Below are 16,579 nucleotides of genomic sequence, written 5' to 3'. Positions count from 1 at the left end.
TGTTCCTGGATGAACCCACTTTTCTAAAGTGCATGCTACATATTCGACTAATTTAGAAGCGTTAATTTTTGAATTGTTGACCCCTTTCTTTAGAATCAAACGGTCGTCTCTGCGCGGTAGTTCCCTCGGCCGATCACTGCGCAGCTTATTTTCGGTAGATCAAATATTAAAACAAAAAATTTACAATGGCCTTTACTGTAGGTTGACTCAAGTTAAAAAATTTTAAATTTCACCATATGACTTTATTTCCTTTTTATGCTGTATAACTAAATTTCCTATGTGAGCTCGTGAAGGCATTTTTGATGCTCAAGTGCCGACTTCTCAATTGAATTCACTATTAGTAAATCAGTAAGCATAATAAAAGGAAAGAAAAACGGACTGTACTTTACCGCATACCAGTGTACTGCCAGGAACTTCGTTCTTATAACTCCCTTATAACTTTGTTATTTTATGTAAAGAAGGGATTGTTTTCATTTTATTGTGTTTCGAAAAAGGTTTCAAATAAAACTGAATCAACACAACTTACAATCAACTTTTCGGACTTTCAAAACCAACGAAAATAGGGGGTGTATGTAGACCTTTGTCCATTATTGTTTTTATAGCAGCGCGTTTTTTCGTAATTGCATTGCCTGTTGCTGTTTTTCCAGAGTTCTAGCTTCGCCAAGCGAAACTAATTTTAAAGAAGAATATATGTAGACATTTATTATATTATATTTATATCTGGATATTATTCTACTCCTTATATTTGTAATTCTCAAAATATTATAAAGAATGTTTTATGTTGTTACAACAAAAACGTTAATGAAAGCACAGTGTATATGCTGTGTTATTTTCTTCGTGGAAGAACTTTTTTTAAGCTTTCCGTCAAGTTCTAGTGGAGTAAATAAAATGTGGCGGTATATTTTTAAAACTATACACTCCAAAAATTAAAGAAAACAAGCATTTAGTCGCATACTTTTATTTTCGTAGACCTTTACGTTCTTCTGGAAATTTTATTTAAATTTTTAATATGTTAAACAGTTAAATTCCTTCCTGCAGACTAAAGATAAGTGATTAATTAAAAATTCAAAAAGGTTAATTTGTGTTAAATTCTATGAAAGAAAAATATCTGCTGCACTCCCGGATATATGTTTGCAGCATTTGTTGACTCTTCGAATAGTCGAATATTTCTTAAACTAAGTGACGGAATGTGAGCCTTAAAACAATTACAATACTCTTGCAGTTAACTTTACCATTTTTCTTCTACCTTTTAGCAATTGTAGTCCAGACAGCTAGCGTCTACTTATGTAGGTTGGATAGTTTTCGAGCCCAAACATTGCAGAAAGCGCAAACCTTGAAAGAATATATCTAGATAAAAAAAATTTCTTTGCAGTTCTCAAAAAAAGGGGCAAAACAACGCTTTTGAGTGGAGTTAATGAGTTAAAATTGTTCCAAAGGGAATTTTATTGTCTAGCTCCAAAGTAGGTACTTTGCTCAGATATAAATCTTATCTTTTTTCCACTTATTCGGAGAACATTCATGTAAACATTTTAAGACAAAACAAAAATTGTATCTGCAAATGCTTTATTATATGGATCTAGTGTTTGCATCCTTAGTTGAAGCCTCAGACTTGAATTTATATTCAGACCAAGACAGCCAATTCAAAAGCTTTCTTCAAAAAGTTATTTTAAGTTGTTACAAGAAAAAGTTTTTTTATGTTGTTACAACAACAATAATAATTGGGAGTATTCTGTTATGTTTTGACAACAGTAAAAGCTTCTCTCGTAATACCGGCAATAATGCCAGTTTATAACGTTTTTTGCACTTATTCCGTAAAGGATAGTACTAACTACGCGTTTCACGCGAAATGGCTATCGAAATCCATGCACATTGCATTGCCATAAATATGCGTAAAGTTTCGTAATAGCTCACGGCAAAGTAGTACTCGGTTTACGCCGTGAAAACAACGCGCAACATGTCAGCAAGATATTTTCACTCACAGATTTATTTATTTACTGTCGAGGATTTCAATGAATTTGTTTGAGTACTTGGCCTTGGCAACCCGCGAGTCCTTGAAGATATGCTCTAGTGCCTTTAAACCCCAAAAGGTTTTTTTTATCGCTCACACAAAAGAGAGTTTACGTTACCGAACGAAAAGACATGCATTTATATCAGACCAATGATCCTCATTTCAGAAAAATATCTGAAGAATATTTTAAACTGCTCCAACAAAAACACGAACATCCGTTACTGCAATAATCTAAATATGAGGTGATACTATTGTATTATAATATATTACTGTTACTGTTATAATATGTAACGGTAACCGAATCAATTATCAGTCGCAAACCACTAGAAACTGTCGCATTTGGCTTCCATAATGAATTTTCAGCGCATAAAAAAATTGTTCATGTTTTAAGAAGCATTGTCAGAGCGATCGCCCTTAGCAGGGTATCAACCTATCCACTGTCATGGAAACTATTAGCCAAATAGAAGAATCGGTGTTGGTATCAGTGGTGGTATTAATATAAATGTTCCGCGAAATGAATGTGGGTATCATATAAACTATGTATATTAAAGCTTTTCATATTCAATTCAATTTATTCTACACTGCTGTGTAGGCACTTGTATTATTAAAATAATTTAACACCGAGTCTTTTTTTAATTCAGGTATTAATGCCAATGCTATGCAATTCTATCGTGGCGGTGTTTCTCATCCATGGAAAGCGTTGTGTTCCAAAAAGAATCTCGATCATGGCGTTTTAATTGTAGGCTATGGCGTCTCCGACTATCCGATGTTCAAGAAGACACTGCCCTATTGGATTGTAAAGAACTCATGGGGACCCAAGTGGGGCGAGCAAGGTTACTATCGCGTCTACCGTGGTGACAATACCTGCGGTGTAAGCGAAATGGCCTCTTCGGCAGTGCTTGAAGATTAGTCGATCGATTGAAATGAAAAAAATTACAAGCAGTTCATATAACCAATTTCACCTAATAAGTGAATAAACATAATAAAACATACAATAATTAGTTTTTAGCAAACGCCCTCACACATTAACCATAAGATTAATACGAAAAAAAATTTATATATATTGAACATAATTCTCAAAAGTCAACGTTAAAGTCATCTCGAAACGAGTGATGAAAGCGCGTAATAAGGAATTAGGCGACAGAAATGCTCATGACCACCCAGGTGAAAATGATATAAAAATATTTTATAACTCATCGCCACTAACATTTAAAATCTTTGTAACGATCTTTTATGTTTATACATTTTGTAATGTATTCGTTAAATTATTATATACATATGTACATCCATATATTATGTGAAATTATAAATATCAATAAATAAACGTTCTTGTAGAAGTTCATAAAAAAATGTCTGCAATTAATGACAATTCACCGTTCGTACTCGGTCAGTTTGATCAGTAACAGACGCAGCTTTCGTGCTTCCAAGCCAATTGTCAATGGTTCTGCCGGCACTTCATCGGTAGCGGTATAAATATTTGCGGGCGTAAAGAGACCGTAAACTAAAATGCAAGTAAACAAATATTTTATATCTACAAATATCGACTCCTGTGAGTTTTTGGAATATCATAATTTACTTTATTTGTAAAATTTACTTTCTCAGGTTTTTATTAAAAACATTTTAATTTTTCTTACCTTCACAAGATTTCAAGAAATTCATCACTTCCTGCACTGCCGGATATGGCAAAATAATATTCTGCTTTGCCATTCCGGTAAGCAGCCCCAACACACAACGCTTCACGTGCAGCCAAGTGTCCGCATACAACCGCGCACCATTGCCCCCCTCCAGTGCGTGCGCTATGCGCGACAAACCGAATTCGTAATTGGATTTAGCGCAATACAGGGTGCCCACAACCAAATTGACAATGCACAAATGATGATACTGCTTGCCCATATTGCCCTTTAATTCTTCAGCCTTCTCCACTTTGCGCATCAATTCTTCGGCTTCTTCATTTTGAAAGGTCATAATATAGGAAACGCACAGGTTGGCCAACACAGCAGCGGGCACGGACATTATCTGCACAGACAGACACACAAAAGCAAGCATTCATTCAAAAAATGTTATATTGACTCGTATAATGGAAAACCACTTACATCGTCATTGTGCTGACGAACGATAGGCTCGTAGAACGCAGCCGACTCCTTGTACTTGTCGCCTTGCATGAAGAGCACATGACCCGCATTGAGACGCCAAATTGAGTTCTCCGAACAGAACTCTGCGCTTGCACGGAACTCACGCTCTGCACCTACAAAGTCATCGTCGCGCCAGTAAATCCAGGCGCGTGCCAAGACAACAGGCATATAACTGAATGGACCAATAAATTTAAAATTTAATAATAATCAAAATGTTTTACGACCGCCTTCTCAATTGACCTCTAACATTACAGCTCACTTTATCCTGCTGATCAACACATTTTCGTGTTGTCAAAAGCTTGATAAACTCTTGGGGCTTGGATGTGCCCTTAAACATTTTTGCATACTTAGATTTAAGAGGAAGTGAAATTAATTACGGTGCTGTCAATAAAGAACGACTGGTTTTGATCACCAGCAATACCAGTTCAGAAAACAATTCAGCAAAGTAGTGGATTTTTCTCGAGCTTTACCGTAATTTTTGAACTAAGCAGTAAATTTAACTTTATCAGGCAGTTGAGAGAATAAAAAGAGTTAAAGGGAACTTCAAGGTTAGGAATCGTTTATCGGCTTATATAGTAACGCTTACTACCATTAGTTAGATTGGAAAACGGTATTTAATATATTAATTTCTCATTTGCTTACAGTTCCAATGCATTCTCATAGTCCTGCAAGGCATTTCGTAACGCCATCTGATCGGTGGTGCCGCGCATTTCCTGCACTTTCGCGGCCAAACTGCGTAATTTTCCCGCCAAGCTGGAGGCTAATACCCCTAGTTTCTTTTCTGCCAACTCCGAGGAAGTTTGTGCAGTTATCAACGCGTCCAGCAACTCGTAGAGATACTAGAATCAATAAACAACTTTCATAATTTAAAAGTAAAAAATAAAGAAAAAAATCGTCATTACCTGCGACAAGTATTTATAGGTAAGGTCCGTATGCTCTGCTAGTATATCCGCGGCCATTTCGTACATCTCATTCTTGCAGCAAATTAACAAAATGTTTGCAAATGTCTCCTTCGGGCAAGCCGGAGGGCCGAGTTGCAGCAAAAATGCCAATTTACGCAAACCAGCTACCGCACCCTTGGGATCTGTCAATGCCATATTGTGCAAAGTTACCGGATCTAATTCACTTTCAGAGCGTGGCGGCAAATCCAATAGCGAATCACGTGCGGCATCAACTAGTAGTCAGTCACAAGTGAACAGAAAAAGCAAAAGAAAATATAAAAACAACATCAAAACCTTCATGGCCTACAGTTGATTCAATGCCATCAAATACCCACTATTGCCATCCTGGTACTCGATGGCCGCTTTCAAATTCAATGCCTGTGTTATGCCGGATATGGCCATTGTAATTGGATTTCCTACACTGCGTGCACTGCCATCGGTATCGATTTGCGCGCCAATGCCCAACTCGGGATGATTGCGTATGCCGCGGTCCACAATCTCCGCTAATCGGGTTTGAAGTACAAAAGCACAATAAGCAAAAACAAAAATTAAATGGAAATAGAGCGGTAAAACAATCAATTTAATTGAATTCAATTTTCCTTATCTTCCTCTTTATTGCACTTACAAGTGTATTCAGTGGCCTGGGTCTTCTCCTTCTTGTGATAATGCGACAATGCCAAATTGTAAGCCACCAACGGATTAAAGCCGCCCACCTTCAAGGCGTTCGAAAAGCGTTGCACTGCATTCTCATATTGGTCGGCATGAAAGAGTAGACAGCCTTCATCGTTCAGCGTGTCTGCATTGCCTGCCGCACGTTGATTCAGTACATTCTGCGCGCCTGCAAAGTCCTCGCTAGAGTAGAATATGGCGCTCTGCAGTTGCAGGCAGGACTCCCGCAGGCCCTCGTGGTCGCTAATTTGCTTTAGAGCGCGTAAAGCGTCTCCAAAGATGCCCGCCTGGTACAAGGACTGCGCGTAGTAAAATCTGTGATCATTTTTCTTTGTTTTTACATACTGTTTATATTATTATTAATAATTTCTCGTTTACTTATATTTCGCTTCCTTTGGCACCAGTGTACACAACTGCTCATAACACGTAGCTGCCTCCTCGTATTTTTGTGCGTGGTAGTAACAGTAGCCCAGTGTAGAAAGGCCCGCTTTGGTGTTGGCAGCTTCGCCAATACTCACCATACATTCGATTACATCATCGTAGCGTTTGTCTTTTATCTACAGACCAAATATTGTGCATATGTGTGTATGAATGTAAATCCATATACCCAATTAGAATACGCAATGAACAAAATTTAAAGAAAAAATTGATTACCAAATTATAAATGGTACGCGTAATATGTCCTTCCCTTAAAATGATTCCTTGGTGCAGCATTTTATACAACAAACAAAAATTATCCTCACTACTTGTCGAGTCGAATGTAGTTTCTATCAGAGTTTTCAATTTCGGTATATCCTTGGAAATAGAAAAATGCAGCCGGTGTAATTGTTTGCACCATTTGGTTACCTGGTAACCGACTTGAGGACAAGTTATTCAAAACAAAACAAATATACATACAAACATACATACATATGTCGTTATGCTAGTCGTATTCCAAGTAACCAAAGACAGTTGATTTAGCGCTTGAAACTTTCTGTTGTCGGTCCTATGAGTGACTTATCAATGACTGTTAGACACTGACGCAACTACACCCAACTCTTTTCGCATGGTAGATAGGCCCTTAGAAACGCCTCAATAAAATCGTGTAAAAAGTACATTCGACGGGATACACTTGCCCCACAAAGTCTGCGTTCACCCGAATAGCCTTCTTAAATTTATTAAAAACAAAATAGAATATTATGATTGAATTGAAATCTTTACAATTTGTTTATTCACTACATTCCCAGCTTTTAAGGAAAAAAAAAACAAGATTCCTCACTTCACTTTTTAGATAAGGGGAAAATAATTTCAGCAGCATGTAAATGTGGCACCAAAAAGTCTGCGTTCAGTCTGTTTAATTTAATGATACCGTTAATTTTAAGATATTTTTTCTTGTTTATATTAATTTTTGTTTGCGCATTACTTCGACTGAATGTTAACAAAGCTTAGTTGAACATTTTATTTATAACTGGAGATAATTAAAGAACATGAAAGGAAAGGGAAAATAAATTAGCGTTTCTGAGAGGAAAATAATAATAAAAATGTGGAAAGACGGAAAAAGTTGCCGAAATATTGGAAAATCTATTGGGAGAATGTATTCCTCTATTCAGCGAGTTGTAACAAATTTTCGGCAAACTGGAATTTTTACATCTAAGCCCAGGTCAAGGCGTCCGAAAAAATTATCGACCCGGGAAGAGCGTTCTATAATCAACTTGGCAAATGTTAACCCCCGGATTACATCCTCATAATTAGTTGAAAACATAAATCAAACATTTAAAAAAAGTATTTGCGTTGAAACTGCCAGAAAAGTTCTACGTCAACCCGGATACCATGGTAGAGTCACCCGAAGAAAGCCTTTCATTTCTCTTGCGAACAGACGTAAACGCATTCAGTTTGCTAATGAGTACATAAATAAGCCTCCCGAGTTCTGGAAAAAAGTAATATTTTCAGACGAAAGTAAATTTTGTACATTCGGAATAAAAGGCCATCAAATTGTTTGGCGAAAACCTGGAACTGTTCTTGAAAAGCAAAATCTTGTTGGTACGGTTAAGCACGGAGGTGGCGGGGTTATGGTTTGGGGCTGCATGGCGGCAAATGGGGTGGGTCAGTTAGAATTTATTGATTCGACGATGGATAAATGAGGATACTTGAACATACTAAAACGGAATTTAAAGCAAAGTGCAGAAAATCTCGGCTTATCAAGCACATTTTGGTTTCAACAAGATAACGACCCGAAACACACAGCCGAGATCGTTAAGCTTTGGCTCTTGTACAACGCCCCAAAACAGCTTAAAACACCGCCACAGTCCTCAGATCTTAACCCCATTAAGCATCTGTGGGATCTATTGGAAGAAAGAATTCGTCAGCAAGTGATTACTAGTAAAGAGGTTTTGCGGAGTGTCATGCAGGCAGAATGGAGGAAGATAACAGCAGAGCAAATCAAACTAGTTCAACGCCAAACTAGTAAGTTCACTGCCAAATAGGCTGAGTGAAGTCCTGAAGTAACGTGGATATCCAACTAAATATTATATTTAATTTTTGCATATAGCATATCATGTTTTTGTATTAGACTTTAAGACTGAACGCAGACTTTATGGTCGATTTATTTACTTGTTACAGCCATTAATCACCGTTATCTAAAAACTTATGTGAGGAATCTTGAAATTTATTTTTGTTTTTGAAACTTAAACATATACGAGTAATAAACATATAAATATATACAAATTTATAAAAATTATAAAATCAGGTTGTGTGTTTCATTCACTAAAAAGTTATTGTAGGGTGAACGCAGACTTTGTGGGGCATGTGTATGTTCCGCAACTTTAAAAAATCGTGTAAGATGAAAGAACTCTAAATATTTTCAAGAAACCGTGCAAATGAAATAATAATGAAAGCTATGTTACATAAGTATTTATGTTAACCACTTCAATCTGCAGATGAAATTCACCATGTGCGTAATGTTTAAACATCCGCAGGTGTAACAAAAAAGTGGAAGCCCTGATATCTGAATCTTAGCCCGACGAGAGCAAAGCAGCTGAGGAGAAGGTGCTGAGATGATTCCACCTCGTCCTCCAAACATCTTCTGCAGAAAGGACTTGAGGCCATCAAAAGTCTCACTCGCATGGACACATAACGGACAATGCCCGGTAAAGACACCCACCAAATATGAGAGCTGCGGCTTTGTTAGCCTCAGAAATTCCCTAGAGCGCGCCCGATCTACCGTGGCCAGAAGGATATCACGACTTTGTAACACTTCCCTACTTGATAACAAGCGTGCAGGTTTATTACGGACTGGACCAAAAATGCTATCATTAGTGGATATGTCAGATATATCCAACCCATCTGTCGGGTTTATAATAATTAACGGATTCTGTTGGTTTTTTCGTTGTAACAAAGTCTGTTATTAATTGCTTTTTATTTTCTTGAGTTGTTTATACAAGGTGGGGCAAAATGCATGATCCCATCGAAAGATTTATAATTTTTACAAATGGCGTCGTACGTCAGTCATATTTGATACTTGTGAACTAAGCAACAACGGTATGCAAACAGATAAGCAACGGAGTGCGTAATGGTCAAATAACGATTTCCATCAAACAATTTTTTTTTTCAGTAAATGTAAATGATTAAAAATATTGGATGATTAATTTTGTGCCACCTTGTACAATACTTGTTATCCAGCTACATGCGACCTAAAGATTACTATGTAATTTTATTTTTTGTTTTGAGGTTCGTTCAAGAACGAAAATTTCGTATAAAATTTCATTAGTGAACAGTTTAATTACCAAATCGGGTAAAAAGAGAGTTAGGTATATGTATATATGTAGCACTGTATGAATCCTTGTTGAAATACCAACATCTGTGTGTGTGTCGCTCATTTGCTTCACAATCAAAAACAAATGAAATATTTGGAAAAGTATGCAGAAATAATCATAAATTCTTCTTTTACGATGTATAATAAATTCATGGCGCTATTTATTAGCAGAATATTGTTTTTATATAGGCATAATAAATTTTCAAATTTCTCAACATTTTGGTTTTTGGGTTATGATACTATTGAAGTAAATGGACTGTTTACTCGACCACAAGGGAATAGAATAAAATGGTGAGTTAAATTATGTTGCCAGAAATGTTATTGGTCTGACTTCGAGCATCAGCATGACATATTAAGGATCTAAAACACTTACACAATGAAATACGCAGGCAACCGCGAGATAAATAATACAGTTTAGTCGAAGATGGAACGGGCTAGGCAACTATAAAACTCCGAATGTCCGAACCTTTGCGTGTTCAATCTATGGAAATATTATATAATTTAGAGAAAAGGGAAACGGGTTAATGAACTGCAAAACTGATGTGAGAGTCATGGGTACAAGAACCGGCAAAAAATTCACCTCAATCAAGATAACTGAATATATTCAATTTAATTTAAAATAAGATATGCAGTGTGTTAAAATGGACCAAAAGAAGAAAAAAATACTTAAATAACATGCCCGCAAAGCAACGATTTCGGAAATATGGCAAGTTATTCTTTTCTTATCTATTTATTTCCAATCACCTGTTATTTCCCAATTCAGATGCTAAACAAAGTTATGTAATATAATATACTAGCGTACCCTCGCCCGCTTCGCTAGGCGATAAATTCAATGATTTGCTGAAAGAGAATAAAATTAATACGAAACAAAGCAAATTCTTTGATACAATTTCATTCGAACTTTATTGTAACACTTTTTGGTAGACAACGTTTTTGGGTTTTTCATCTTTCGCGTGAATAATGACGATGGTTTGCCAACTCGTGAGCAAGCTACATACAATTGTCCATGAGAAAAAATTGGGTATTCTAAATTAATACCGCACATTTGTAGAGACTGTCCTTGCGCCTTATTAATTGTCATAGCGAAGGCAAGGCGAATAGGGAACTGCAAACGTTTGAAATCGAATGGTAAATCCGCCGGAATCAGTGGAATTCAGGGTATCAAAATGTCTTCTCCTTTGTACTTCCCTTTCAAAATTGTTGCTTCGATAACGTTACCCATTAGCTTCTTCACAGCGAGTCTGGTACCGTTGCAAAGTCGGGGCACATTACTATTGCGCAGCATAATAATCGGTGCTCCAATTTTTAATCGTAAATTATGAGGTTGTAAGCCTGGCAAATCGAGTGAGTTTAAGAATTCAGTTGGATAATTTACGACCTCATCTTGATCAGTAATAGTGTCCATTGACTTATACTTATACACTATGTGTCATAGTGGTATTCCATTAACTTTTAGGATTATAGTCAAATACTTACAAATATCTACGCTTTCACAAATAGCAACAATAAACAAATTTCCTCAAAACCAAAAAATTTACTTTTTTTCTAAAAAAAATTCTAAACAAACAACGTATAAATTTAGAATTTTGTGTTCACGAAAAAACAGTATTGTTTTTATTGTATTAACTGAAAACCAAAATGTTGCAAAAAATCAAAACAAAACTAAATTATTTTTTTGTGTTCATTTGGTCCATATGTTCCATAAAAAGTTGATATGGTAAATAATATGCAGGGTCTGATACACGCAAATTTCCATTGACCATTATAGTGACAAAATTATCGATCACCAATTCCAACAGGATTTCAAAATCAGAGTTGGAATGAGTTGTTGCGTGGTGTACTTCTGAAAAAATGAGAAATAAACAAAATAAATCTAAAAATTCGAATTCTAACTTTATCTTGTGTATGTTCATATTACCTTTGAATTTTTCCAATGAAGCACCATTCATTTTAAATTTTCCAAGAATTTTTTTTAACATTTCGCGTTTCTTTCCTTTCCCATTCGATTCCAACATTTGTTCATAGCCGAAAACATCGTTTGCAAACGCATTCATTTCCATATAGAATTGGTCAAAGAAAGCATTGCTCAATTGAATTGAAACATTATTTTCATAAATACGTAGGACCTTAACTAATGCACCTTGGTACATACGTAACGCAGATATTCATCGCGACCTTGACATCGATACTATTGATGAAACAATACAAAGCGCTAGCAGAAGACACATAAATAGACTATTAACGCATACAAATCCTATGATGAGAAGACTACCAAATAAAGAAAAATCTACCCAAAGTCGGCTTAACCGTCAAACACCAACAGATCTTGCAAAATCCTTGAAATCAATTGTCAACTAATCGTATATGTCATTGTTTGTTAACCACTTGTTTTTAAATAATATGTATATATTTCTTCTAAATGAGCTTGGGGGCATTGGCCCTTCAATATCACTCTCATTCCATCTTTTTGTACATAAATCACTTATTGTCTACTTATTATTATTACTTATTATTACTTATTGAAAAATCTCAAGCGTTTTTGAGATGAGAACTTATTTTTCGTGGGACATGCGCGAATATAATTGCCTGTTAAAAACAATGCGAGCGCGTTCGGTGGTAACTTCACAAGTGATTTATTTATTTCTAAATTCGAGTTTTTATAGTGTCTTAGCCTAACGGATTGAGTTCAAATTTATGTAATTACAGTAAATATGTATTGCTCTGTTACGTTTATGTAATATAGGTGTTTATACATATATAGTGATATTTTTAAATTCATATACGAAAATTGAACAGTATTTTAGAAAACAGTAAGCTTAATATTGAAACGTTATGAGAAATTATGGAATTTAACAAATTATTATAATAATGATTAAAATTAAATTAAATATATAAAATTAAATTAAAAATTAAAATTCTAAGCCATTTGGCGTAACACCGGCCACCTTGAAAGGCTCATGGTCCTTCAACGTCTGATGGCAGTACGGCGAGCTTGTGAACGGGGCGTTTAATTACGCCCGCTTTGGTTGCCACGTCTGCTACGCGGACTTTGCCGTCTTGCCCTGTTACGATTGCGGCGACGCGGCCGAGCACCCATTGCTGCGGTGGTGTGTTGTCTTCCTGAACCAGGACGAGGTCGTTCAGCTCGAGGTTGAGCTTCGGATGCAACCACTTGTTCCTCTGTTGAAGACCCAACAGGTAGTTCCTGGACCACAGTCGCCAAAACTGTTGCTTGAGACAACAGACAAGTTGCCATCTGTCGCAGCAACGCATTGGGTCCATCGATACTTGGGCTGGTGGCAGCGCTCGAAGGGGGCACCCAACTAATAGGTGCGCTGGTGTTAGGGCCTCTCCATCGTTCGGGTCCTGACTCAGTGGTACCAGGGGTCGCGAGTTGAGTACGGCCTCAACCTCGACGAGCAGCGTCTGTAGTTCTTCGGCGGTGAGCAGCGCATTGCCGATTGCGCGCACGAGAAGGTGTTTGGCGGACTTCACTGCCGCCTCCCATAACCCGCCGAAGTGCGGTGCCCTGGGTGGTATAAAGGCGAAGGTGAATCCTTCGTCCGTTGCGTATTTCTGTACTTCCGGTTGTTGGGCCTCGAAGCATCCCTCAGCTCGCGAAGCTTGCGATCGGCGCCGACGAAGTTGGTGGCGTTGTCGCTGTATATTTTCCGCGGCATTCCTCGGCGTCCAATGAACCTTTTTAGGGCGAAAATAAAACAATTAGAAGACAAGTCTGTTACTAGTTCTAAATGTACTGCCTTTGAAGTGAAACAAACGAACACTGCGATATATGTTTTTACTGGGGGTCTACCACGTATTTTCAATGTAGTATATACGGGACCACAAAAATCTACTCCACATATTAGAAAGGGTCGTAGTGCACGAAGCCTATCGGCAGGCAAATTTCCCATTATTTGGGATTGCAGCTTCGGCTTATAATGAAAGCAGTGTGTGCAGTTTCGAACGGTACGACTACAAGCTTCTCGAGCATTGACCAGCCAAATGCGGTCTCGGAGAAGCGCTACCAATGCCTTTGCTCCAGCATGGTGATTTCGAAAATGTAGGTACCGTAAGTATGTGGTAACGAAGTGCGAGTTCTTGCTTAAGAGCAGTGGGAACTTGGCATCATATGGGAGAGGCGCATTTAATAGGCGGCCTCCTACTCGGAGTAAATTAAACGACAGCGACAATTCCGAGTAGTTGTGCAAAAATGGATTAAGTTTTTGCAAACTTGAGGGTAGGGTGGTACCTTTGGTGAGTTTCATAATTTCTTCACCATATTCAACATGTTGAACCACCTGAATGACTTTGAGGAAACTTAATTTAATATCCTCAGCCGTCAGCATTTGTGTGAATGTCGCAGATGGGTTTCTAATGCGTTTTATCCATCTTAATATGTAAGCGACAATACGAAGCAGTTTTTGATGAGAAGATACTCTTTTGGTGAGTTCCATAATTGGATGCGATTCATTTGCTTGAACAACTAAAACTGTTGCATTCCGTTTCTTCTCTAATGCTTCGTCTCCTGGAGAGAGCTGGAAGTGGGTGTTTGTTGGCCATAACGCAGGGTCTTCTAGGAGGAACTGTGGACCGCTAAACCAGATAGAATTATTCAATTCGTCCACGTTACAACCCCGAGACACTTGATCCGCGGGATTTTGCTTAGTTGGCACATGTCGCCAAGTAGCTTTATCCGTCAACTCTTGGATTTCGGACACTCTGTTTGCAACAAAGGTCTGTAGTACAGATGGATGCGTTTTGATCCAATGCAAAACAATTTCGGAGTCTGTCCAGAAGTTTATATTTTCAATTGGCCGACTCAACATTGGCGCTATTCGTGACCATAATTTGGCCAGCAAGTGGGCTGCCGAGAGCTCTAGACGCGGAAGAGATTTAGTCTTCAGCGGAGCCACTCTAGACTTTGCAGTAAGCAGCGTACATTTCGTTCCACCAGCCGAATGGCTACGTATGTATATACAGCAGCCATACGCTCGTATTGAGGCGTCGGCAAAGCCATGAATTTGGCAGCTTGCACTCGACTCGGTGTGTACAAACCGAGGAATGCTTATTGATGGTAGCTGCAGTAGATTGGCTTTGAAATTTTCCCAGCTGGTGTCGAGGTGCAATGGAATCGACTCATCCCAATCTAGTTTTTGCAGCCAAAGCTCTTGCAATAAGATTTTTGCTTTGGTAACTAGTGGGGCAAGTAAACCAAGAGGATCGAAAAGACGAGCCGAAACTGATAATATGTTTCGCTTAGTGGCTCGTAAACTGGTAAAGTTGTCATTTAAGACAAACCGAAACAAATCTTCCTTCGGCAACCAATGGATTCCAAGTGTTTTTGTGGAGTCTGTGTGATTGAAGTTTAAGGCCTTCTCAGAACTCTCACAATCGAAAAATGATGGGTGATTTGAAAACCACTTAGATAAATTGAATCCTGCCGAGTTTAATATTTTAACTACCTCACTTCTAATAAGATCTAGAGATTCGAAATTATCGGATCCTGTAAGCAGGTCGTCTACATAAAAATCTCCTTTTATTGCCTTTGAGCCGAGTGGATACATATGTGTATTGGCATCGCTGAGCATTTGTAAACACCGTGTAGCGAGAAATGGAGCAGGCGCAGTGCCGTATGTTACGGTGTTAAGTCGAAAGATTTGAAGTGGCTCAGATGGATGCCGTCTCCACACTACAAGCTGAAAGTTTTTGTCTTCTTCGTGCATGAGAATTTGGCGGTACATTTTAGTAATGTCCGCCGTAAATGCATATTTATGCAAACGAAAACGAAGAAGTGTTGAATACAGCTCTTCTTGAATGGTCGGCCCAACCATCAAGATTTCATTCAACGCAATTTGAGAAGAGGTACGACTTGATGCGTCGAAAACAACACGTAATTTAGTCGTCGTACTTTCACGCCGAAGAACGCATTGATGCGGAATGAAGTAGTGTGGCTCACTCGGGATCTTATTATTTGTTGGGCTCATGTGACCCAATTCGATGTATTCATTCATGAAGTCCAGATACATTTGACGAAGTTCTGGATCTTTCAAGGTCTTTCTCTCCAGGGCCTGAAACCGCCGAGACGCGGTTTCATAGGAATTACCGAGTAACTTACGGTCATCTTTGAAAGGCAGTCTTATTTGAAGCCTTCCTGAAGGCAAAACTTTAGTGGTTTTTACGAAAAATTTTTCACACTCTATTTGTTCAGGTGTGAATTTTGTCGAACTAGCCCCTGAAGGTATTTCTTCCATCGCCCAGAACCTTTGGACAATGGAATCTATATTTGCTAGATCTTGTTCAGTATGGCATAATGTGCTACTGACTGTGGGAGGAGGACGTTGGTTGGAGGCGTATTTGCCAGACACAACCCAGCCTAAAAGTGTCTTTTGCAATGTTGGGTGATTGGAGCTGGCCTTGATCTGGCCTACAGCTAAAAGCTCGAAAAATGTTTCAGCACCTAACAAAAGATCTACCTTTTGAGCCTTATAAAATTCTGGGTCCGCTAAGCTAATGTTTTTAGGAATTTTCCAGCCATTAATATTTACGTTACGATCTGGATGGCTGGCTGAAATGGATCGCATTATCCAAAACTGTGCCGAAAACTCATAATTATTGACCCGCGATTTTACAAATGTATTTAATTTCGTCCTTACTTTTTTGGTTGCATTTCCGATGCCGATAATATTTAAGGTCGTACTTTCGCGACGAATTCGTAATTTCTGCGCCAAATCCTCTGTCATGAAATTCACCTGAGATCCAGAATCCAGCAAGGCTCGTGCAGCAAGGTACTCTCCGGAGCTACCTTTTACGTTGACTACGGCTGTAGCCAACATAACCCGATCTGGCGTACTCGTCGTGTGCATGGCATGCGAGGTCGAAAGTTGTGGTGCAGTTGCAAAGGATACAGGGTACTGGTGCAGCAACGTGTGATGCGAACGGTTGCAAACACGACACCGATCTGCTTTGCACTTTGAAACTGAGTGCCCCTTTCGCAAACAATTTATGCATAAGGGGACTGATTTAGCAAACTCAAATC

The 16,579-nt window shown here is 38.2% G+C and overlaps 2 protein-coding genes across 3 annotated transcripts in view; one reads left to right on the top strand and one right to left on the bottom strand.

The window, feature by feature from the left end:
- Window positions 1–3,357, top strand: part of LOC128871743 (putative cysteine proteinase CG12163) — a 64,836-nt gene extending 61,479 nt beyond the window's left edge. The window contains exon 7 of one of the 2 annotated variants that reach the window (XM_054113768.1): window positions 2,650–3,357. In XM_054113768.1, coding sequence (XP_053969743.1) covers window positions 2,650–2,918 — 269 coding nt within the window. In that variant the 3' untranslated portion in view covers window positions 2,919–3,357. The remainder of the gene's footprint in view (window positions 1–2,649) is intronic. The other variant, XM_054113769.1, reaches the window with a different exon arrangement.
- LOC128871748 (tetratricopeptide repeat protein 30 homolog) lies at window positions 3,263–6,464 on the bottom strand. The gene is made up of 9 exons (XM_054113778.1): window positions 6,405–6,464; window positions 6,129–6,307; window positions 5,707–6,065; window positions 5,417–5,584; window positions 5,043–5,314; window positions 4,783–4,979; window positions 4,102–4,312; window positions 3,643–4,024; window positions 3,263–3,509 (listed from the first exon to the last, which is right to left on the bottom strand). Exons 1-9 carry the CDS (start codon window positions 6,462–6,464, stop codon window positions 3,379–3,381), a joined length of 1,959 nt encoding a protein of 652 aa, XP_053969753.1. The 3' UTR covers window positions 3,263–3,378.
- Between the last annotated feature and the right edge of the window lie 10,115 nt (window positions 6,465–16,579).

Source organism: Anastrepha ludens, chromosome 2 (assembly GCF_028408465.1).
Source record: "Anastrepha ludens isolate Willacy chromosome 2, idAnaLude1.1, whole genome shotgun sequence".
NCBI lineage: Eukaryota > Metazoa > Arthropoda > Insecta > Diptera > Tephritidae > Anastrepha > Anastrepha ludens.
The sequence above is the reverse complement of the archived record's forward strand: the minus strand, read 5'-3'. Positions and strand labels throughout refer to the sequence as shown.